We start from the raw sequence: 25,839 nt of genomic DNA, 5'->3' as shown, positions 1-25,839 counted from the left end.
CTACACTGGAATGATGGGCAGACTAGCACATTAAAAAAAGAATACCTATAAACTTTTTTGGGCCATTACAGGTGTAATATGTGTAGATATAACTATCCGGAAAAAAAAAAATTCTTAATTTATGTTCAATATTTATTTTCTGTATTTTTGTAGTTAAATTACAAAGATGTAGTAAACTCATAAAATGCCATAGTGACAATTTGTTTCTTCTCTTTGTTTAATTTAAATCCTAAGTTTTTTACAAAAAATCAGTACCGGTCAGTGCGATGTTAGTTATAGGGGTTGATTTACTAAAACTGGAGAGTGCAAAATCTGGTGCAACTCTGCATAGAAACCAATCAGCTTCCAGTTTTTTTTTATTTGTCAAGGCTTAATTGAACAAGCTGAAGTTAGAAGCTGACATGCACAACTGCACCAGATTCTGCACTCTCCAGTTTTAGTAAATCAACCCCTTAGTGTCCCCTGTGCTGCTGGCTGAGGTTTTAGTCGAAATCTTCAGTTCTCTGAAGGGAGGGATTTCTCCCTCCCCACCCTCAAAGTCGTAATCTTCCGGTGCCACAGGGAGTTATTATGGGACAAGGGACCTGTCATATGCACTTGCCAAGAATGGCAACTATATCCGCGCTTTCTGCCCTCTTGAATTCTTACAAGCTGTACTAGAGCTTCCGTGGATGAAACGCAATCTATAAATGGATGGAAGCAGACCATTCATTCATCTGCCTGTCCTCACACAGTACAAAATAATACAAATATAACCATTACCAGAAACACTGACAGCTCCATTCTGTCCTGATCTGACTTGTATATTAACCTCTTACCTGCATATGGTGTATATCTACTGCACCATTACCAAGCTCTGCATTTAAAGTGGAGTTCCACCCAAAAGTGGAAGCTCCACTTGTCTGTCTCCTCCCCCCCTCCGGTGCCACATTTGGAACCTTTCGGGGGGAGGAGGGAGCTGGTAGCTGTTTTTGACAGGTACCCATCCCCACTTCCGTCGGATCTCACTGCGACGAGGTAAGTCAGAAGTTCGTACCCTCTCTTCTATCCCCGCCACTGGGCCTTTCAGAAAACGCAGCGCATGTCGTGCATCAGCAGTAGCTTTAAGGTTTTAATGTTTTGTAATATAAAGTAGAATTGTTCTTTTCAAAAAAAAATTCTGTTTTCCTTTATATAATAATAAATGAAAAATCTCAGTGCTCAACCACTTGCCTACAGGGCACTTTGACCCCCCTTCCTGCCCAGGCCAATTTTCAGATTTCAGCGCTGTCACACTTTAAATGACAATTGCGCGGTCATGCTACACTGTAACCATGTGAATGTTTTTATCATTTTCTTCACACAAATAGAGCTTTCTTTTGGTTGTATTTAATCACTACTTTTTTTTTTTTTACAAAAAAAGACAGAAAATTTAGAAAAAAATAAAGTTTTTCTGTCAGTAAATTTTGTAAATAGGTAATTTTTCTCCTTCACTGATGTGCGCTGATGAGGTGGCACTGATGGGCACTGATAGGCTGCACTGATGAGCACAGATCAGGTGGCACTTATGGGCACTGATAAGGCAGAACCTATGGGCACTGATTAGGTGGCACTGATGAGGAGGCACTAATATGCCACACTTATGGGCACTGATATGTGGCACTGATGAGCACGGATAGGCGGCACTAATGGGCACTGATAGACGGCACAGATAGGTGGCACTGATGGGTGGCACTGATGGGCACTGATAGGTGGCACTGATGGGCACTACTGATGGGCACTGATGGGTGGCACTGATGGGTATTGATGGGTGGCACTGATGGGCATTAATGGGCAGCAATGATAGGCATTGATGGCCAGCACTGATAGGCGGCACTGATAGCCAGCACTGACTAATGGGCACTGATTGGTGGCACTTGTGGGCACTGATTGCTGGCACTGGTGGGCACTGATTGCTGGCATTGGCGGCACTGTATTGTAATCAGGGCACTGATGATCAGTGCCCTTATTACATGTCTGGATGTCCCCTGCGAGGAAATGCCGCTGGTCGGCTCTCCTTGCCACACCCACTCTGTCAGTGTGAGGCAAGGAGAGCCGATTACTGGCATTTCCGTGTTTACATGTGATCGGCTGTGATTGGACACAGCCAATCACATGGTTAAAGAGCCGCGGCCATGTCTCTTTACAGAGATCGGGGTCGCGCCATGTCCTAGCATTGAGGGCGATGCATGCCCCTGCGGGAGCGTGGGAGTGGCTGTTCGGGTGCGCCATCATATGACGTCCACCCAGAACGAGAGCCGCACTACCCCTCCGTCATTTGACGATGGGCGGGCGGCAAGTGGTTAATAAATACTGCTAAAAAAAGCTCTGTCTGTCTAAACTACATATGAAATTCATTTGGGTACACTTGTGCATGACTGAATAATTGTCAGTCAAAGTATCACAATGCTGAAAACTTAAAAATGGCCAGGATAGGAAGGGGGTTTTGTACTGATATATTATTATCGTAATGTAGTGATATGACATGTAGTGGGTAGATAAATAATTTATAGTTATTATAATGATGATGTAAGTACTCTTCCTGCAGCAATCCAATTCTTCCAGAGAGATGCATTTATTGACTTCCAACACAGCACAAAGTCCAAAGTCCACAGATTACAAAAATCCAACAGAGTAAATTTTTCCTAGATCTGCGCCTTCATAGTCACAGACAGACCAAAGACAAAACTATAGACTGAACGCCATGTTATATTCACTAGACACTGAATGGCTGAGCAATTTGACTGGCCGTTTCCATTTAGGCCTTTGATATGCTTCTGCCTTTCAGACAGACAATGACCCCTAGCCGTGAACAGCTGCTGTCATAAACTGCCCTAATTTGCATATTAATATCAACAAGTCTCCTTTGATATGTGCAATTAAATTAACAGATACTGTGGTTATACATAACGTGGCCTGTTTCACTCACCCCTTCCTGGCCTGGTCAATCTTAAACTGTATGTGTACATATATATATATATATATAATAATATAAAATCCCACATAAATCTACCAACATATTACAACAGGTTTAACATGCTGGCATAGGCGTGCGCACAGGGTGTGCTGGGTGTGCCTGGGCACACCCTAATCACCCCATGTGCATTAGCATTATCCAGGGGTGGCACCAGGTGGGTGGTTGGGGTGCCGGTGGCCAGTGTAAATGCCCCCATTATATTAAAGGCTAGGTTCAACTAGGAACACATTACACCTATACTTAGGATGTAAGGTAATATGCTCCGAATCAACTGTCTCCCACCATCAGAGCCTCCTCCCTGTGACAGCAGGTGGCGCTCATGTGTGTTTGAGCTTTGGGTTGCACACCCTAATGCAATAGGCTGCGCACACCTATGCATGCTGGGCTTCAAGTCTGGGCTGGGTGGTTAAGAAACACTCTCTCCCTCTCTCTTGGTTTGGATTTTCAGTTAGACAGATAAGCATTAGGCATTCATTCCTTATTAGAGAGCCTAATAAGCCCTTTAAGTGTCAAATATGTGACTTGTATTCATTTATAAAATAAAAAATAAAAAAAATGTGAAAAATAAGTTTATGTACAGTACTTGTACATGTTAAAAAAATTGTCAAATACAACTGGCCAAAAAAGGGTTTTGTTTGCCCCAAAAGAACAATAAATATACAAAACACGAGTTTGCTATGTAAGATTTTATTACATAAGTCACAAGTCACACAGAACAGAAACGGAAAAAAGTATCAGCATACAAAACTTTCTTGTCAGTAGGTATGATTAGTAACTCAGTGTCTCAATGGTCCTTTACGTAGTGCAATGTCTGTGCTTGGTGTTAAAATGATCAGGATAAGAGAGATGAATAGCTACACAAAGTGCAGTGTGTCTAAATATGACCTTGTTCATTTCACTTCACTGTTTTCTTTAGACAAAAAAGAAGATAAGATGTAACAAAGAAGATTATTTTCTTAGAGAATGTTTGCTCATGTTTGAAGCCTGGCTATCCCGTTTGCGCTGTAGCCTTGGCAACATATATCATCAAAGACCCAAGAAAATTTTGAGTTCTTATCACTTTTTGGACCCATGTTTCTTGAAACACAGGAACTTGGACCTATGTTTCTATGTTTCTGCCTGGTCTAAAGGGCCTAATCAGTGGAGTTGTGTTTTCTATAATGTAATTGTGCTGCAGAGTTCGGTTCCCTAGCACCTGTTCCCGCATAGTATAGAGTTGAGGAGCTCCCTACTCTATCTAAACAAAAATGGTTATACATATACTTTAGAGATGAATTCCAGCTTGGACCAATTTTACTATGCATTTACTATACTTGTGGGATTCCCCTGGAAGCTGGAAACCACTACTCCAGTGATCTCCACTTGCCTCCAGGTTCCCTGCCAAGAGGCTGCCCTGCTGCATTATGAACCCAGGAGGTTGTCTGCTGGTCACAGGTACCATTCAGGGAACACTTTGCATTTTCTCAAAATCTACAACTAGACTAATCAGAGAACAATTTGCATTCCTTGAAATAAATTCAGAGAGTTCTCTGGATGGTGCTTATTGTTCAGTAAGCAGTTGGGCCAACTAACAGGGGACCTGGAAGCTGATGGAGATCACTGTACTGTCTTATACAGTGATGTCCAGCTTCCACAAGTATCCCACAGGTATGGTATATGCATAGTTACATTGGTCCAAGCAGGACCAATATAACTATGTAAAAATAGCCATATTTAAATACCAAACATGTAAACACAAGACATAAAGGGATACATAGAAAATGGTGACGTGACTAATTCTTCCACTGCCATCTTACCTCTCAGTCATTAAATCTACTACATTTACAAAACCTATTCAAATGGGTTCTGCATCTCACCTACCAATATCCATCTCTCTGTGTGCCCTCGATGATTAGCTCTCCATGGCAGCAGTTCCCTTTTAGGCATATTCTTGTTATATGTTCAGGTGTGTTGCTAGTGCATGTTACTTTTGTGTGAAGGTTGTATTAACTATAACATGGATATGAGCTGTCCTATGTGTGATTATGTCCATTGAGACCTCCTAGTTTTATTTGTATTAGAGTTAGGGTTTACTTGGGATCTTATGATTTAAAAACACATGTAGTATGGTGATTGCCTGTGATTTGGTCTACTCTGGTGGCCATAAATAGGTTAAAGTATTTGGTTCAATTATGTTTAGGCCAGTGGTCTCCAAACTGTGGCTGGATGTGGCCCTTTGTTTGGTATTATTTGCTCTTGGGGCACCACTCCTCCCACTGTTACCAACAATGGGGCATAAATTGACACCAAGAATGGGGTACTATTTCTCACATTGACACCAGCAATGGGGAACTATTCTTCCCATTGTCATCAGCGATGGGCAGGGCCGGTGCTACAGCTAGGTGCACTAGGCAGCTGCCTAGGGTGCAGCCATGGCAGCCTGTTGGCCTGCTCTGTAAATGTGAAGATACAGTAAAGGGGGAAAAAAGAGAAGCGTAGTGTAGCTTGTAATATAGTTTAATAAGCTCATAATTGTAGCAACTCACATAATGTAAAACACAGGAATGCTCATCAATGATAAAATACATCTCCTCCCCAGTGATGTCACCATGCTGACGGTGCGGTCCACGGAACATTCCAGCCCCTGATCTCGATGACAGACAGTCTTGGCTGTCTCCACATCCCTGACAGCATTGTACATCTGGAGTCCTTCAGCATCCCCCATCGTGCAGTGGTGACCATTCCATCATTGATGAGCCTTCCTGTGTTTTACATTATGAGTTGCTACAATTATGAGCCTATTAAACTATATTACAGTAGTCTACACTTAGAGGCGCTTCTCTTTTTCCCCTTTTGTCTTCACATTAATAGAGTAGCTTCTGCTCTTGACTCAAATTCGATGTTTCAAGTTTTGAAGTTTTATTTTTCTGGGGGGATGCAAGTAGCTGGTCTAGCACTGTCCATGGCGAGGGGGCACTATTCTTCCCCCAATGACAATGATGGAGCACTGTATACTATCACTGATGCCAGGACAATTTCTACTCCCATTCTCCACAGTCCAGCCCACTTAAAGTCTAACATACAGTAAACTGGCCCTTTGTTTAGAAAGTTTGAGACCCCTGGTCTAGGTATAATATAATTTCTACACTCCTTGTGAATAGATTCAACCATTCTGATTAAGGTTAAATAATAATGGAAGGCAAAAAGAAGGGGTGGTGGGAACTGGCCAGCTTGTGTAAGTTATCAGTAAGGAACAGGTCCAAGCTTGCTTAAAAATCCCCCCTCAATGTGGTAAACTAGAGCTTCTCCATTCTGGCTATTGAAAACATTGCCCACTGTCAGTAGGCTTGAGAGCATTTCCGGTTTGGGTTCTTCTGGGCTACTGAACCTGAATATGAGAAATATAAATTATCGCAGTCTACGCAAACCATATCTGGAGTTGGCATTGGAGCCAGTATATGTAAATTAGTGTCATATGGTCTAACAAAAGTCTGAACATATAATATAAATAAACATAGAATGGTGTGCTATAGTTGACAAGGGTGATTTTTAGTCCCTTTCAGTATTGGAATAGGTCATTGTTTTGGCAAATTCATAAAGTAAGAAAAAAAATACTATAATAAGAATATACTTTTACCAACACTACTGGAATCACTTTCTGCAAACTAATATATACATTATAGTCTGGAATTATATACAGTATATACAATCCGATAGTCATAAACTAATGTACACATACACATGAAAATCTTATGTACACATTTATATCCTGTAGCACACCACAGTTAGTGTACAAGGGGTGCTTTATTAACAAGAGAACTTGCCCTGCCTTGGTCAGAGATCCCAGGGGATATAGAGGTTTACAGTTAAATTGTTTCACACAGCATTTGTTAACTTCCTTCTGAGTGGCAGAAAATTCTTTATAGGTGTGGTAGCCAGCCAGTCAACAGAATTCCAGAGGTTATACTGTATAACAGAGGAAGTGTATATTCTTCAAGAGAAAATTTAGTAAAGTAGTCATGTATGTTCACCATAATCTAAGTGACCAGAGGCTGAGTTGTGGAACAACGCTTTCACTCACGTACCCATGAATGAAACCTGTTTCTTCAACTACATATATCACTTTCTGAACCCCTGTATATATTTAGGAAAGGCAAGTGAGGATCGGAAGAACAAGTCTTAGATGTGAGGTGTGGAAGTCCAACAGTTGTACCTTCTTGACATCAGATCTGGTGACCAACTTCTCCAGTAGACCAGAAAGAATGCCTAGAATAAGGCAGATATTTGTGTCAGCACCAGTGGTCAAATGCATCATGGTAGTTTTAGAAGAACAACACGAGAACTAACCCATTTACAAGATTTAAAGCTTTTCCAGGAATTCATTGTATTGCATACTTACAATGATCTAACTTGGCACAATGTAAGCATTCATTATTCATACCGGATAGCAGTGGCGGCTGGTGCTCCATTTTTGGGGGGGCGGCAAACAACAAACCACCCCCCCAAGTCACTCGTCTGTCTGCCCACCACCCCGCACTTACACCATCTAGGTCATCTGGGGCTTTCCCCTGCATCTCCTCCTCGGCGGCTAACCCCCTGCCTCTCCTCCTCGGCGACCAATACGGTAATGTCTGCCTCTCAACTTAGGACCCGCTTCCTGATTGGCCAGGAGGATAAGCAGGAAGACAATAGAGAATACTAATTGGGTGGGTTCAGGGCACAATGCTCTTTTTCCCCCGAGCCCACCCTTTTTTGAAGCCAATTAGAGCCTCAGGCACTAATTATGTGATTAAAAAAGAAAAACCCATTGAAATCCATGCTTCCAGTACCCCGCATGTAGATTAGGGGCCGGGCACATGGATTAGGGGGGTGGCGCCCCTGCACCTCTTATGGAGCGGCCGCCATTACCGGATAGACCATTAGAGAAACTGGAAATCACTGTAGTGGTGGGTGCTGCTAGAGTGATAGCCAGGATTTTACAGGTCCTGCTCAGGTCCTATGTGAACCACTGCCCAATTGACTACCGTGGCAAACTCACTCAACACAGCCGCCATTCACAGAAGGCCTTGCATTTTTTCCAATGAGTACAGGGTGTTTTCTAACTGGATGAGGTGGATATTGTGACATTACCACCTCTGTTCTCCACTTTGTCCAATCAGTGAACATACTGAAAAAAAATACATGGTGTTCTATGAATTGCGGTGGTGCCCAGCAAGTGACCTCTATTTGGGTACACTATTGCACGATCTAGTAATTTTCATTCAAACTATCACATCACTGGAATAAAAAAAAATATATATATATATATATATATATATATATATATATATATAAAACTATGCATGTGTGCACTGCAAAAAAGGATGTTTTAAACATCCAGTTAGAATAGGAAGGCCTCCGACTGGCTGTTTGAGTACTGTACAACTACCAGTCATTGAGTGGTTAAAGCACTTGATTTGTGGGTCAACCTTTTCAAAAGTGAGAAGTAAAGGGACCCATAAATATCCTGGAAATCCTATTGGTACCACACATAGCTATACAAATTGTAATACTGTACATTACAGAGGATCACTTGGCTGTTATACGTACTCAGTGGTCTGTCCATTAAGAAGCTCATTGTATTTGGCTATTTCATTCTCAAGGTAGTTCTTCATATTTTCATGGATTCCATACTCTTCAGATAATTGATTAAATTTAGATTGGATTTCTTCCACCTGATGTTCAACAATATCTAGAATATCTTGCAGTTGTCTGAGTTGGGAACTATAATCTCCATTAATCTCCATCAAATTTGAATTGTAAACTGATGCCTAAAGCACACCAAAAGTGTATAAAAATATGTACAACATGTCAAAAGAGAATCCTCAATCAAAATAAAAACATCACATTTTAAGAAGAGCAGCCTAATCCCTAAGAAGTTAATTTTGTGACTTTGATACTCCTCTACTTTACCACTCAATCCCTCTCCCTTTCGTCTGCAATTTGGTGATCCTAGATCATACCTACTGATGATGCTAGAACACCCTCCTTGCTGTGTCTAACACACACAGAACCCCTGTTGAAAAAATAAAATGGCGGTGTTTAGCAATTTCTTTCAGCCACCAATCAGAGTCAAACCTGCCTTGGAAGTTTGAATGGTACAAAGCACAAGCTTCAGGAAGTAAACTCTTACTGTCCTCTACCCATCCTTTATAGAGGTGTGTGCTGCATGCAGGAGATTGGACAGAATTCCAATTTACATTTGATGTTTCCTTACATATTATTATTATATTATTATTATACAGGATTTATATAGCGCCAACAATTTGCCCACCGCTTTGCAACGTAGGGAGACACTACACCAACAGTACAATTCAAAACAAGAGGATTAGAGGAGCCCTGCTCCTGCGAGCTTACAATCTAAGAGGGTTGGTGAAACAAAAGGTAGGCACTGTGAGGGATGAACTGATAAGGGGAGTAAAAGATTTGGTTGTTAGCTGGAGGCATGATAGGCCACCCTGAAGAGATGAGTTTTCAGGGATCACCTAAAAGTGGACAGAGTAGGAGATAGCCAGACAGAATGGGGACAGTGATTGGATTTGGGGCTGAAAGGACAGAGTCTAGGATTACACCTAGTACCTAGGCATGAGGGGAAGGACTTATGGTTTATTATTGATCTTGATGGAGAAGTCAGGGGGAGGGGCACGGGCTGGAGGAAAAATTATGAGCTCAGTTTTAGAAAGATTGAATTTGAGGAAGTGGTGTGACATCCATGTTTATAAAGTCATAGGAACCTAGGAATGTTTAAAGCTGAACTCCAGACGAACAGCTACATACATAGATGTAATGATTTGCATTTGTGTGTACAGGCTTTCCTGAACCTGGATAGCTTTCGGAACAATGACGGCGGCGCACGTGCAGTTGACATGTTGGCTCGGGCCCACAGCCATATTTTTTACGGGCGCTGCTGCCCACAAAGCGGCCCCAGGGTGGGCGGCTTCGCCGGCCTACTGGCAAATTTCCCACTATCCCGGTAGGCCAGTCTGGTCCTGTTGTTAAGGAGTCAGGGATTCATAGCTGAATGTAAAAGAAAGGTATGGGGTGGTGACTGACATCCCTGACCAAATATGGTCATGGCTATATGTGGTCAATGACAGTAGGCACCATATCTGCCTCTGGGGTTGATTTACTAAAGCTGGAGAGTGCAAAATCTGGTGCAGCTCTGGATAGCTACCAATCAGCTTCCAGTTTTTTTTGTCAAAGCTTAATTGAACAAGCTGAAGATAGAAGGTGATTGGCTACCATGCACAACTGCACCAGATTTTGCAAACTCCAATTTTAGCAAGTCAACCTTTCTGTATCCAACTCACCTGTCAACTCGAGAGATGTCATTAAGCTTGAGCAGCTGTCGTGATCGATCATGATCCCAGTGTGGTCTTTATTTCGGCCAGTCGGCAGCCATCATTCATTGTGATTGACAAGGATCTGCATCGCTGGACAAAGTGATTGCCCATAGATTTATATTGTGTGATTTAAATAAAGGCAAGGTGCTTTGCTAGGACGGTCCCCCTTCCCTGTGTTGAGGCCATATGGCCTAGCATGGTTTAGGATGGAGGTGGCATACCCTTTACCCCCTCCTTTCTTTGCCAGCCATGCTGCAATTTTGTATAAACATCTGGTATAGATTTTTTTTTTTTTGTTGGGAGGGGGCATATCATTTTGTTTCAGTTTTTTGTATGGAATTCCCCATAAAATCCTCAAATCTATAAAATCGCCTATATCAAGGATATGTGTTCTGGTGTAGATTTTTTGGGGGACCCCATTTTCTTTTCTTTTTTTTTGTAGGAAATACTACAGCAAAAGGGACATTTGCCCAAAAAAAAAGCTAAAAAAAAGCATATAAATTGGACATACTTGAAAAATGTCGGCAGATATGGGCCCCCTGGAGGGCCTTCAGGGAATCAACAGGAAACTAAAGGTTTAAGCAGTAACTAGAATAGAACCTAAATATGATCTAATAGGGCTTCAATACAGGATTTATATATGTCAAAGCAAGGAAAAGGGAGAAGAAAGGAATATTTTTTTTGTTTGTTTTTTTTCTTTTTGGTTTGTTTATGTTAGTTTGTATACTGTATTTGTAAGATGTTTTGGTGGTATGACAATACCATTGATGTATGTATATATGTTATTTGTCTAATAATTTTTCAATAAAATTACGATTGAATATTAAAAAAAGCTATTACCAGCTTTGTCCGATATATGATATTTCCCTGCCAGTCTTTTTTTAAGGGTCTTGTATGTGTTTTGGGGTGTTCCCCTTACAATTTTTGACAAAAAAAAAAAAACAAGCAGTTAAGAAAATGTAATTTACCAGCAATTTAAAGGATATTTTTTTCTTTGTAAATTACACTTTTTCTGTACATTGTATATATTGTACATATGCACACCTTCACAAGCAGGTATAGGTCATCCTTAATGTTTCACTAAGCATTATTAAAAGGAATATTCCCTGCAAACCTGCATTTTTACACTTTTTTTTTATTAGTACACAACTCCTAGGTGAGTAACCATTCCCACAAGCCAGTTCCCTGCAAACCTGCATTTTTACACTTTTTTTTATTAGTACACAACTCCTAGGTGAATAACCAGTCCCACACGCCATTAATTTGACAATTCCTTGCCTAAGACTTACCATGGCCATTTGTGCGCTCAGTTCAGCCTCCAAAGTTTTCTTCTGCAATTTTAGATCAATGGTCTCATTACTAAACTGCTGCAGTTGTTCGATACCACTGGACATCTGATTATTCAATTCAGAGGTCTGCAAAGTATAGAATTTTAAGTAAGAAAATTACAAGTACATGGTGATATTGAGTAAGAGCAATACGTTAGGAAAGATCTGTTTAGGCAATCAGTGGACTTAATTAATTGGTAAGGATCTATGACCCTGGTGACCAAAACTTAGCATCTGGGCTGCATGCGGCCCGTTGGTCCTCTAGATGTGGTCCATGATCTGTTTTGGCACCCAGAGTGGAAGTGCCAAGCACTGGAACTGCATCAGTGTTTAAGCTCCTGGCACTAAAAGAGAGACTGTACTGTGGATGGTGTTATCTCTGCATGTATTGGGTAAGTGATCAACAATGGGGTAGGGGTCAACCCTTTCAGTACCATGATCCCCAATACGAGGGGGGTTAACACTTTCACTACCATGACCACCAATATGGGGTATTTACTTTCACTTCCATGATCACCAATGTAGAGGGGGAGAGGGTTAACGTTTGACATAACCACCGATACGGGGGGGGGGTGGAGGTAACACTTTCACTGCCATGGTCACCAAGGGGGAAGGGTTAACTATTATTGCCATGATCTCCAATACAGGAGGGGTAGAAGTTTAACACTTTCACTGCCATATAGGGGGTTAACTTTCATGCCATGGCCAACAATTCAAAGAGGGAGGAGAATAACTTTTACTGCCATGACCACCAAGACAGGAGGGATGGGAGGGCTAATTTGCCATGACCCCCATTTCCGGGGGGGGGGGGGGGGGGATGGGGGTTAACTTTCACTGCCACGACCACAAATGTGGGGGCAAGGGGTTTAACTTTCACTGCCACTGACTGTCAATGCAGGTAGGGTGAGGTTAAGTTTTACTGCCCCTGAACAACCGCAAATGCAGAGGGGTGGGGTAAAATCTCACTCTCACTGACCACACCAATGCAGGGGAGGATGAGTGGTTAACTTTCACTAACACTGACCACCATTGTTAGTTAATGTTAGCAGTAATAATACCAATTCTGTGAGTTATTATTGTGGCTAAAGACACCAATTCTGGGGGTTATTAATGTGGCCAATGACACCAATTCTGGGGGTTATTCTACTCCAACTTCTTCAGTGTGCAGCAGGGCCAAGATCTTTTAGCTTGTGAAAATGCGCTGCAATTGTGTGCCCTCCTGGAAATGTTGGGGGCTTGAGACCCTCTATAATTTTCCAGTTGACCACCACTGATCTAGGACATCTTAGTCCTAGATGTCTTCCCCTCTGAGCACCTTCCCATGAATATAGCTTCCGGGATCTGCTATCAGTTTGACAGCTAAGGTCCTGATCTGTGCAGAACTGCTATCATTGGCTATTTCAGCACCAACAGGCAGAAACAGTTGTTACACTGATACACTGTACTTAGCTGAGACTCTCAGGAACAAGTAGTTATAGTTATGTACAAGTAATTATAATGTGTCTATTTTTACACACTGTAAAAGGACCCTATCATTAGACAAAAGCTGCAGAAGAACCTGTACCTGCAAAAATTGCAAGCCAATACTTACCTTTACCACTGCTCATGGTGCCAGATTGCCATTTCATACAGTAGAAAGCTTTATTTGAATCCTGCAAGTAAACCAACATTTCTGGGTGTGTTGATCTCCTGGGTCCTCTGCAGGAGAGGACTGCTGACCTCTACTCAGTACAGGTTACAGAATACACTTAATTTCTCTTATTAATCTTTGCAGAAAAATACTATGTTGTCCAGTTCCTGGCATATATATTTCCCTATGTACTCCCTCCCTTGCCCCTGACCTCTCATAAATAGCCATTGTATAGCACAAATATCCCCTTGGTTTTCACACTTTTCTACAGGACTAGGTGGAAAGCTTAGAGCAGCCATTCTCAACTAGTTTTCCATGGAACCCTAGCATTTCTTCAGAGCTGTGGCTCACTCACCACCCGTCTGATGGTGCCTAAATACTTCCAGGTGCAACACCACATGGCACGACTGCAAGGGTGACATTCTGCCCACCACTGTAATAGGGGCATTTTTTCAATGATCCCCAATGGACTAATCTTAGTAGAGGTTCCCTGGGACCTGGAAATTCCTTCAAGGGTTCCTCTGGGGTAAAAAAAGGAGAGAAAGGCTGGCTTAGAGTGATCCGTCCTCAACATACTTAACTCTACAACACAGCTAGCAGTCATTTCTGGAACAGGAATAGAGGGGAAATCCTCTTGTTCCAGGACAAAAAGTGAACGAAAGTCCAACATTTTAAGTTGCCACTAGAATGGGTATAGAGGGGGAATTCTTTTATTGAGGACACTTGTTAACTGATAGGATTTTCCTCATTTTGGAGAGATATTCCCTCCCTTCCTCTTGTATCCATGGGACAGGAAGTCGAGAGAAATCTCCCTAATGGCACACAGATGGACTAACAAGGATTTTAACCTAGCCCCAATAAGCACAAAGTGCTGTATTTTGAGAGGGTGGGGAGAGGAAGATTAAAGTAGCAGAATGGTGAAATTATATGTACATGGCAATTACTCCACTTGCTATAAAGTGAATGTCTTACTTTTCTTATTTGTTGGAGTGCAACAATATAGCACGTCATTAAACTTATACATTTACCATCTCATTGAACCTGCTTTCAATATCACTGAGATTTCTCTCCATGAGGCTTTCATATTCCTTCCGAATATCAGATAAGGCTTTATTCAGATCTATAGAAGGAGCCATCTCAACTTCAACATTGACTTTGGTTCCCAACTGGGCTTGAAGGCTCACTATCTCCTATAAAAGTATAATAAATATAATATATATCTTAATAATTTAATCTGAGGAAAGAAACAGTTGTTATAGAAATACAAATTCTACACAAATAAATGTAAAAATGTTATAAGCCTTATAAGGTTCAAAGGCATCTTATGCCGCGTACACACGAGTGGACTTCTCGACAGGACTGGTCCAACGGACCAAGTCCGGTGGGCAATTTGACCGTTTGTGGGCTTCATCTGACCTGCAGCGGACTTTTTCGGTTGAAAATCTGATGGACTTTAGATTTGGAACATGTTTCAAATCTTTACGTCAGAACTCCACCGGACCCAGTTCCTATCGAAAAGTCCACTCGTCTGTATGCTTTAGTCCGGTCGTACGTCATTACGTACAAATCCGTCGAACTTTGGTGTGATCGCGTGCAGGAAATTCCATTTGTTCGGAAAGTCCGTCGGAAGTCCGCCTGAAAGTCTGTCGGATAGACCGTCGGACCAGTCCGGTCGAAAAGTCTGCTCGTGTGTACGCGGCATAACACTTTACAACCTGACCATATGAAGACTGGTTTCCCCACTGTACAAGCCACTGCACTTATCAAGTGCTACTATGTGACAGTGAAAGCCTCTAACAATTGTATCTTCTATAGTGATAGCTTAAAATGGAACTTCACTCTCTCAATCAACATTGACTATTTTTAATCCTTATGCTGCTAGCCTTAGTACATACATAGGAAAGTATATTATATTTGCTTGTTTTAAACCTTTTTTTTACATTTCTTCAGTTACTTCCTGCTTTCCATGCCTAGGCAAATGATGTCATACATCCCAGGAGTCTTCAGCAGGGTAGGAGGGGTTTTCTCTGCTAAGCACACCCTCCTGCCTGCATGCATATGCTAAGGGCAAATGGATTCCAGGAAGTAAATGTTACATTATTATTATTATTATTATTATACAGGATTTATATAGCGCCGACAGTTTACGCAGCGCTTTACAACATTAGGGCAGACAATACAAGTACAATACAATACAGGAGGAATCAGAGGGCCCTGCTCGTTAGAGCTTACAATCTAGGAGGGAGGGTCAAGTTATACAAAAGGGTAATAGCTGTGGGGGATGAGCTAATGGAGAAAATAGTGCAGTTATTAGATGGAGGCAGGATAGGCTTCTCTGAAGAGGGAAGTTTTCAGGGATCGCCTAAAAGTGGATAAATTTGGAGACAGTCTGACAGATTGGGGTAGGGAATTCCAGAGGATGGGCGAGGCTCGGGAGAAGTCCCGGAGGTGGATATGGGAGGAGGTGATGAGGGAGCTAGAGAGCAGGAGGTCTTGGGAGGAACGGAGATGGCGATTAGGTTGGTATTTTGAGACTAGGTTAGTGATGTAGCTGGGGGCAGAGTTATGCATGGCTTTGTAACTTATTGTTAGTATTTTGAATTTAATTCGTTGGGCGAGTGGCAGCCAATGGAGGGATTGGCAGAGAGGGGTAGCAGACACTGAGCGGTTTGTAAGGTGGATAAGTCTGGCAGCAGCATTCATGATGGACTGCAGGGGGGATAGTCTGTTTAAAGGTAAGCCAATGAGAAGGGAGTTGCAGTAGTCGAGGCGAGAGATAACCAGGGAGTGAATCAGGAGCTTTGTGGTTTCATTGGTTAGAAAGGGACGTAGTTTAGAGATGTTGCGGAGGTTGAAGCGGCAAACTTTGGAAAGTGATTGGATGTGGGGCTGAAAGGAGAGTTCAGAATCCAGGATAACACCTAGCACCCTGACAGGTGGGGACGGGTGGATGGTTGTGCCATTGCTCTTGACAGAGAAGTCAAGGGAAGAGGCACGTGGGGGAGGAAATATTATAAGCTCAGTTTTGGACAAGTTGAGTTTGAGGAAGTGGTGTGACATCCATACAGATATGTCGGTTAGTAAGTTAGTGATGCGTGAAGAGACTGATGGAGTGAGTTGAGGGGTGGAGAGATAGATTTGCGTGTCATCAGCATAGAAATGATATTGAAAGCCATGAGAGGCTATTAGCTGACCCAGGGATGATACATGAATCATTTGCCCTTACTCGAGATGGCCACAGGCTAGGGGGTTGTTTTGAATATTAAAAATTAATTAAATAGCATTTTTGGTTTGTGGTGCTCAGATGCAGTGTAGTTCCGCTTTAAATGTTAGCTCAACTCTAGATTTAAAGATCTCCTGCCATTTCTCGTTGTTTTCTTTAAATAACCTCTGTATACCAGAGGAAGGCCCCTCATGGAGAGGCGGAGGTCTACCTGAAAAACATGGAAAGGGGTGTAGCTCTCTTTTTCAAGATAATAACCCAGCAAGGCATCATTAAGAAGTAAGGAAGCTTTGAATACTTTTGGGGTCAATATTATTAAAGCAGAGTTTGGAGGCATGAAGTAGGTAATTCAGAGTTTAGCAATCAGTAGGAAAAAATTAGTTTAGTTTCATTTTGTTTTGATTTGTTAATCTAGTTATTTCGTTTAGTTAAATTCGGTTGATTTGTTAAATTCGGTTGATTTGTTAAATTCGTTTTCGAAATTCGTATTCGTAACTTTCTAATTTTCTTCAAATTTACAGATTTTTTTTTATTCGAAACGATCAAATCGATAAATTGAAATCGAAACAAAAATGGTATATTGTTTTCAATTCAAATGCAGCAAAGTGAACAAACAATTGAAAAATCTTCATCAAATGATTACAATGTCTCCTTTAAAACACCTTTGACTTAACAAAAACAGCATTATTTCCGAAATGGTACTCTAATAACACACACAGTCTTTGATTTCAGCAATATGTGTAGTGAGAATTCGACTGGAGTTCAATGTAAAATTCAATTGGAATTTCGGTCTAAATTTCCGAAAATTCGGACAAATTTTGTTAAGTTATTCGGAGCATTCGGTAAAATTTTTTACATTGTAATTCGGGTATTTGGATATATGCGAATTAATGAAAAATTGCCTTCTAACCTCTTCACTGGTTTTCTTTAGATGTTGTATCTCTTCCTCTAGGTGTTGTATATGTGAGCTGAGATTCTGTCTTTCCATGTTAATGGTTTCAAGTATGCCAATGTGTTCACTCAGATCCTTCTCAACAACTGTCCTCATCTGAAAATCCATTGCTTGCCTTCAACACAAAAAGAAACATAAGATTATAATTTTTAGTAACTGAAATGTAAGTTCATACATTTGAAAGTGAATTTTTTGGTAATAAAAGGAGTCAAATTGTTGAATTACCTATCTGGATACAAGGTAAGTATATAGAGCAAAGGAATGGGGATTTTTAATGGGCTGATTAATACACAAATATTTTTAAAATGTAACAATTTTTTATTTTATTTTAGTTAAAAATATTCAGTAAAACTGTGAATCTCATTAATATTTTGATCAACAAACATAGTTTACATATTTCATGTTGCAATAGAGGCGTCAATCTCGACATGTTTCACCAAACATTTTGGCTTCTTCAGGAGTTTATGCATCAAATTGAATTGTATGGGAAACTATCTGTTGATTTTTTAAAATGAAGGTGATGAAAAAGATATTATCAGTATTTATATCACCAACTGGAGCCACATGTATTGATGATTAAGGCCCCTTTCACACTGGGGCGGTGGGGGCGTCGGCGGTACAACAGCGCTATTTTTAGCACTGCTGTACCGTCGTTCTTGTAGCTGTATTCGGCCGCTAGCGGTGCGGTTTTAACCCCCGCTGGCGGCCGAAAAAGGGTTAAAATCCCTCATACAGCGCGGCTATAGCCGCGGTATTGCCGCGGTATAGCCGCGCTGTCCCATTGATTTCAATGGGCAGGAGCGGTTTAGGAGCGGTGAATACACCGCTCCTTCACTGCTCCAAAAAAGCAGTTTGCAGGACTTTTTTCACCGCCCTGCCTGCGCACCGCTTCAGTGCGAAAGCCCTCGGGCTTTCACACTGAACAAACAGCGGAGGCTGTTTAGGGGCGGTTTGCAGGCGGTATTTTTAGCGCAATACCGCCTGCAAACCGCCCCAGTGTGAAAGGGGTCTAAGGCAGCTGAATAGATGGCCACAGAAAGGACACAAAGTCCATAAAAGGGGCCACAATCTATTAATGAGTCATCACACCTACAAAGTGAGCCTGTAGGCAGGTGCAGTTTACCTTCCGCTCTGTAGGTGGCGCTGTGATGCTGAGCGCTGTACACAAGCAATGTAGGATGAGAGGAACTTTGTTCCTCTGCAGCCTCTGTAGGTGTCATCAGGAGATCAGTGGTCTGACGGGAGATTTCATCCCTGGGTGACCCCAACTGCCATCTTCAGTGGCGGCCAATCGGAGCCTTTGTCTCATGTAGATATGGTTAATTGCAATGGCATACAGATGGAAAAGGAAGTTAGGCAGTAGACCCCGAAACTTAATGGGACCCCATTGTAGGACAGAGGCATGTATATAGGGGACTCAGGAGCATTATTTTTTATGGCAGTCCAAACACAGATTAAGAAACCAATTGTAAATTTTGACTTTAAGCCCTGGTTCACACCAGTGCGTCTTTGAGATTGCGCTACTTCAGCATGATTTTAAATCCGCAAATCAGTGCAATTTACACCTCCCATTTCAGTGTGGCTTGCGACTTCATTTAATAGAAGTCTATGCAAGTCACAATGAAAGTTTTTCAAAGGTGCTGCAACATGAGTCGCGGTGATTTGAACGGTTCCATTGGCAGCAATTGGATGTGACTTGTCATGAGATTTGGAACTGTCAAATCGCATGACAAATTCCACCAATGTGATTTTTTTTTTTTTTTTTGATGCAATAATTTTCCTGCTGCTCTGTACAGGTTCTTGGATAAAGGACCTTTGTTTAAAATTACATGGAGTCTAACGGTTTTGGACAATGTGTTGTGACTGTGTCGTGCTTCTTTGTTAAAGGAAGCTGAGCGATAATAATTATTTGTGATGATAGCATTTTATTTAGGTGAAATTTTGACAGTTTCACAGAACAGCAACCATCTCATTCAGCTCATAAAGGAATTGATTATTTACTATTCTTCCTTTATGATTCATTATTTTGGTATATACTGCCCACAGGAAACAGTCCTTAAAGTGGTTGTAAACCCTTACCTATACCCAGTGAAATGACTGTCCTCAGGTAATAAACAGAGATATAACAAATTCTTCTTTATAAGTTATACACGTTTATCTACAGCTGTCTTTGCCCTACATCCATTCAAAGAGCTGAATTTACACAGGATCTCTCAGCTCTGAAAAGCAGGGGACTGAGAGCTTTGTTCATATTTTGTGTCTGAGGTTTACAACCACTTTTAAAAAAAAGGGACCATTGGGTTATGCCTGCCCCTCCAGGGCTAAAACTTCCCAGTCCTCCCAGCCATTATTTTTTGGAAGTAAGGTTGAAATTTGCATATCAGGCGGTCCATGTTTTAAGGGTCCCAAGTTGCTCAAAATCACATTAGAAAGTATTGTATATGCAGGAATCAGAGTCTCCTATGACTGCAAGAGAAGGATTTGCTGTAGCTCTTCACATATGAAATGAAAGGTGTAAGGGATAACCAGCTTACTTCTTTCTAAATTCATCAGCCACAATGTGGTTATTGCTGATCTCTTTTTCACGACTGGCTATATTTTCTGTAACCAGCAGTACCTGGAAGAGAAAAATAATCTAAGATTAGCACAAGGAGCCTTCCAAAATCTAAAAACAGATATACTTATGCATTTTTATGTTCATGGAGTTTACATGGTGGCAACTGGGCAGGGGGTAAAAAGATGTACAGTATGTATTAACAGGAGTAGCCTGGAAAGAAGGACTCCACATTATGTATACATTCATAAGTACAGGATTGGAATAAATAGCTTCACTGTGCTTTCATATGCATCAAATACAGGCATAGAGATAGTACGTTTGAATGACTACATAATATTTTATGCTGTGTTCTATCAGTGCAAAAACTACAAATATACTGTATATGTAGTGATAGCGGGGAAATTAACTCAGTAACTCACAAATGCGAGCCGGCATGACGACATACGACAAAACGGACGTAGGGTGGGGCAAGGATACTTTTTGACATTGTTTGTGCCAGCTCGCGCTTGTGATCTATGACAGGTCCAGAGGCGAGCGGCTATTGTTAGCTGAGTGTGATACTCCTTAGTGCCAGGCTGGCACTCTTCAAATGTGAGTGGATTACAGAGAAAAATTTTAACTTACCTAAGATGGTTTTATGCTATGGGAGCCTCCTTCCTTCTGTTTTGATTTCCCTATGATTCGCTGTGACCTGTGTAAGGGGAATTTGACCGTAAAATGGTAACTGGTGATCGTTTGAAGATTTTATAGATTCTCTTGCTGGGCTATAATTTTATTAATCCATCGATCTGTTGAGTCCATTTTGGTGAGAGCGGTGAAGGATTCACACAGCGGTGGAGCACTTGATGTACTTATAAATAGAGACGTTTCTTAAAAATTGAATATTTTGTCATATTTTATATTTTTGCTGTTTTTCTTTATTATTAGCTTTTTTTGCACTTTATTGATATTGCACAATATAATTGTTTGTTTTGCACTCTGATATGAACTAGCACTTTCATATGTTACATATATTTTGGCATAAATGCTGGTATTATATATATGATATAATATATATATATATTTTATCATATATATATATATATATATATATATATATATATACAGTATATATATGTACAGAGAGAGAGAGAGAGAGAGAGAGATAATAATATTTTTTTTAATTGTTTTCCACAATAATTAGATTAGCAGCTGTCCATTGAGGCACATTTCTGTGGCCCTGTTATTTTTGACACACTATTATTGTAAAGACTGTGTGCACCTGTACACACACATTGGTGGTCTCTGGCAAAACCCAGACACTGGGCTAGAGGCTAGCTCCATCCCACAACGCTTTGAAGCCTCTGGATTCTGGAACCAATTCGGGAATTTCAACACCTGGAGAAAGCTGAAAAACCACCTTTCTCCACTCAGCATGAATATTCTGGAACCCCGCACTCTGCATTGGTGAGAACTCTGTTGTGTGCTTTCTACCTCCATTTACACAGTGGTAGGACCTCACACTGTCACAATATTTATAGACAAATGCATTATTTGTATTGCATACAAAATATAGTGAATGTATGCATTATTCATACTTGATGAACAGCTGGGGGAACTAGATATCACTGTAGTGTAGCGATAGCTACGATCTTTGGGGTCTTGCTCAGGTTTTATCCAAGCGGTCACCCCACTGCACATTGACCACAGAAGCCACTTGCTTGGCACAACAATCAGAAAACACCTTGTAATTGTTGAAAAAAATACAAGGCGACTATTTTTATCACTATATTTGCTTCATGTGAATGCACAGTGAAGCTGTTTATTCCAAGCGTGTACTCAGTATGGAGTTCCTGGAGTCTATCTTTAAATAAATGAAGGAAAAACAAAACTCATGATGCATACTAATGACCTTTATTTTTTCTATACTGTATGTATCTTTGCAATGCTGCCTCTGAAGGCATAAAACTCATTCCCCAGTTATAGATCTGTGGGACTCCACATACACTATATTACCAAAAGTATTAGGATGCCTGCCTTTACATGCACATAAACTTTAGTGGCATCCCAGTCTTATGCCCCGCACACACGATGGGATTTTCCGACAACAAATGTTGGATGTGAGCTTGTTGGTTGAAAGTCCGACCGTGTGTATGCTCCATCGAACATTTGTTGTCTGACTTTCTGCCAACAAATGATGGCTAGCAGGTTATCAAATTTTCCGCCAACAAAACTTTGTTGTCGGAATTTCCGATGTGTACACAAGTCCGACGCACAAAAGTTCACGCATGTTCGGAATCAAGCAGAAGGAGCTGCACTGGCTATTGAACTTCCTTTTTCTTGGCTCGTCGTACGTCTTGTACGTCACCATGTTCCCACGTTCGTAATTGTTGGCCAACATTTGTGTGAACATGTGTATGCAAGACAAGTTTGAGCCAACAACCTTTGAACAAAAATCCACGGTTTTGTTGGCGGAAAGTCTGATCGTGTGTACGGGGCTTTAGTCTGTAGGGTTTAATATTGAGTTGGCCCGCCCTTTGCAGCTATAAAAGCTTCAACTCTTCTGCGAAGGCTGCCCTCAAGTTTTAGGAGTGTGTGAGTATGAGAATGTTTGACCATTCTTCCAGAAGCACATTTGTGAGGTCAGGCACTGATGCTGGATGAGAAGACCTGGCTCGCAGTCTCCGCTCTAATTCATCCCAAATTTTTTCAGGTGGAGGTCAGGCCAGTCAAGTCCCTCTACCCCAAACATGCTCATCCATATCTTTATAGATCTTGCTTTGTGCACTGGTCCAAATCATTTGGTGGAGGGAGGATTATGGTGTTGTTATTCAGGGGTTGGGCTTGGCCCCTTAGTTCCAGTGAAGGGAACTCTTAAGGCATCAGCATATCAAGACATTTTGTACAATTTCATTCTCCCAACTTTGTGGGAACAGTGGGAGGATAGTTCCTTCCTGTTCCAACATGTCTGCGCAACAGTGCACAAAGCAAGGTCCTTAAAGACATGGAAGAGTGAGTTTAGGGTGGAGGAACTTGACTGGCCTGCACAGAGTCCTGACCTCAACCTGATAGAACACCATTGGGATGAATTAAAGTGGAGTATGCGATCCAGGCCTTCTCGTCCACATCAGTGCCTGACCTCACAAATCACCTCCTCCCATATCCGCCTCCAGGGCTTCTCCCGAGCCTCGCCCATCCTCTGCAATTCGCTACCCCAATCTGTCAGACTGTCTCCAAATGTATTCACTTTTAGGCGATCCCTGAAAACTTTCCTCTTCAGAAAAGCTTATCCTGCCTCCATCTAACAACTGCACTATTTTCTCCATTAACTCATCCCCCACAGCTATTACCCTTTTGTATAACTTGACCCTCCCTCCTAGATTGTAAGCTCTAACTAGCAGGGCCCTCTGATTCCCCCCTGTATTGAATTGTATTGTAATTGTACTGTCTGCCCTAATGTTGTAAAGAGCTGCGTAAACTGTTGGCGCTATATAAATCCTGTATAATAATAATAATAATGGACTAAGACTGGGATGCCATTAAAGTTTATGTGCGTGTAAAGATAGGTGTCCCAATACTTTTGGTAATATAGTGTAGCAGTAACTAAAAAAATATGATTGTGAATATGTAGTGTTTATGCCATTTCTACCCCAAGATTTATACTCACCACTGTGTGGAAAAAAATTAGGCTCCTTTAACCTCCCTGGCGGTCTGATTTTTGAATGTCAAAGCGGTACAATGTTTTGCTTGGAAAATTGTTGTTTTATATTGTAGGCCTGTAATTCCTAGGAATAACTCACTTAAATCTGTCCAATCAAGAGTCTAGTAGACATCTCGGGTATGATAAAGTTTGAAGCACGAAATGATAAATTACAATATAAAAAATAACTCAAAATAATTATAACAAATAATAATATAATAATAATACATTTTATTCAAAACAGCGAAATTTGAGGTAGAGGGATGCTTTTTGGATGCCATGGACGTTCTCGAGTTTCCAGGCAGAAAGAATGGCAGAAAGAAAAGTGCAGGCAGGGCACTAGACAAAGCACTAGGGACAAAACGGAGTTGAAATGATTTGCTACAGTAATGTAATCCCAACAGATTACAATGTATTGTGTGTGTTATGTTTTGTACTTTTTAAAATTTTTCCGTCGCGACGCTCGCAGGGAACGGAACCCGAAACACTGATGCATTAGGCGGAGGATACAGCGGGAGGACATTGCGGGATCCTATGGACAAGGTAAGTACAAGGACACTGTGGTGTAATCCCGATTGTGGCTCGGGTTACAGCTTTTGGTACTGAAAATTAACCCTGAGCCACACTCAGGTTGGCTGTTTACACTGTTTCTGAAACTCGTATGCCGCGTACACACTGTCAGACTTTTCAGCTACAAAAGTCTGACAGCCTGTCCGACAGACTTTCGAAGGACTTTTGGCGGACTTTCGACGGACTTTCTAGCGACCGGACTTGCCTACACACGATCACACCAAAGTCTGACGGATTTGTACGTGTTGATGTACGACCGGACTAAAATAAGGAAGTTGATAGCCAGTAGCCAATAGCTGCCCTAGCGTCGGTTTTTGTCCGTCGGACTAGCATACAGATAAGCGGATTTCTGGGTCCGGCGGAGTTACGACATAAAGATTTGAAGCATGTTCCAAATCTAAAGTCTGTCAGATTTGCGACTGGAAAAGTTCGCTGAAGGTCCGGTGAAGCCCACACACGATCGGATTGTCCGCCGGATTTGATCCGTCGGACCAGTCCGGTCGAAAAGTCCGACCGTTTGTACGCGGCATTAGTTGTCTGGCTGGCTTTGTAACTGTTTTTGCACTCTCCGGTTTTAGTAAATCAACCCCACTGATTTACAGCCAGTACTTGAATAAGTCAGACTTTCCCCTAATTTCCCTGTATTTTTTTAGGTCTGAGGCTGAAAAATATTAAACCAAGGATGTGATGCCACTGCCTCACCTCTCCACCTTGTCAAACCTGAGAATGCCTTGCATTCAATGAGAAAAATACAAGGTGTCCTGTGATTGGCACCTGTGCCAAGTAAGCAATCCCTATGATCATTATGCTGTAGTACAGCTGCCCAAAACAGGACCCGAAAGACAGCAAAGATCGCTGTAGTAGTGGTGACTACTACAGTGATTCTCCACTTCCACTGGCAGGTATGGTCTATGCATATGTACGTATATTTGTCCAAGTGGGACCAATGTAACTATGCTGAACAATCTATGCCATTAAATCCATGGAATTCAGCTTTAAATTACACCAAAGCATTGTCTTACCTGTTCCTGAAGATCAGTAATCAATTGGAGGAATGGACCGAAGTCAGTATGGACCTTGCTATTATTTTTGTCATACCATTCACAGATCTTCTCCTCTAGCATCACATTTTCCTCTTCCAGTTGTTTCACATTCTCCAAGTACGATGCCAGGCGGCCATTCAGTGACTGCATGGTTTTCTTTTCATCAAAGTTGAACAGATTGCCATTGGTCCAGCCAGCGTGGCTTGCAGACCTTCTTATCTTGTGATTTCTTTTAAATCCATATGCAATTCCAACGCCATCTTTCGGACCAGAAGATGAATGTCTGATATCTAATCCTCCAGAACCTCCATAAAATCGGTGTATTCTGTAGTACGGTACATTATGAGCAATACATGGGTTTGTTTTTGCTTCTGATAAAGTTTTGTGACTTCTGTACACGGGATAACCCAAATATTCCCCACAAGTGCTGTAAACCCCATGAGGCGACTGGACAGTGTTGTAACTCATGGTGCTCCCACAGCTCACTGGAGAAGCAAGAAC

At 41.5% G+C, this 25,839-nt stretch overlaps 1 protein-coding gene across 1 annotated transcript; it reads right to left on the bottom strand.

The window, feature by feature from the left end:
• Window positions 1-7,197: 7,197 nt before the first annotated feature.
• Window positions 7,198-25,806, bottom strand: LOC141113342 (keratin, type I cytoskeletal 19-like). The gene is made up of 7 exons (XM_073606402.1): window positions 25,318-25,806; window positions 20,024-20,106; window positions 17,448-17,604; window positions 14,343-14,504; window positions 11,646-11,771; window positions 8,564-8,784; window positions 7,198-7,240 (listed from the first exon to the last, which is right to left on the bottom strand). Exons 1-7 carry the CDS (start codon window positions 25,804-25,806, stop codon window positions 7,198-7,200), a joined length of 1,281 nt encoding a protein of 426 aa, XP_073462503.1.
• Window positions 25,807-25,839: the final 33 nt, after the last annotated feature.

The sequence above is a fragment of the Aquarana catesbeiana genome, linkage group LG12 (genome assembly GCF_042186555.1).
Source record: "Aquarana catesbeiana isolate 2022-GZ linkage group LG12, ASM4218655v1, whole genome shotgun sequence".
NCBI classification, from domain to species: Eukaryota; Metazoa; Chordata; class Amphibia; order Anura; family Ranidae; genus Aquarana; species Aquarana catesbeiana.
This window is presented reverse-complemented; position numbering and strand designations above follow the sequence as displayed.

What these genes read in the sequence shown, in the direction of transcription:
- LOC141113342 (XM_073606402.1), bottom strand. Translation starts at nt 25,806, where the DNA reads ATGAGTTACAACACTGTCCAGTCGCCTCATGGGGTTTACAGCACTTGT. An exon ending in GCTGATGAATTTAGAAAGAA is followed by an intron (nt 17,605 to 20,023) that starts GTAAGCTGGTTA and finishes TTTGTGTTGAAG; the next exon opens with GCAAGCAATGGATTTTCAGA. An exon ending in TGAGCGCACAAATGGCCATG is followed by an intron (nt 8,785 to 11,645) that starts GTAAGTCTTAGG and finishes GGTGTGCTTTAG; the next exon opens with GCATCAGTTTACAATTCAAA.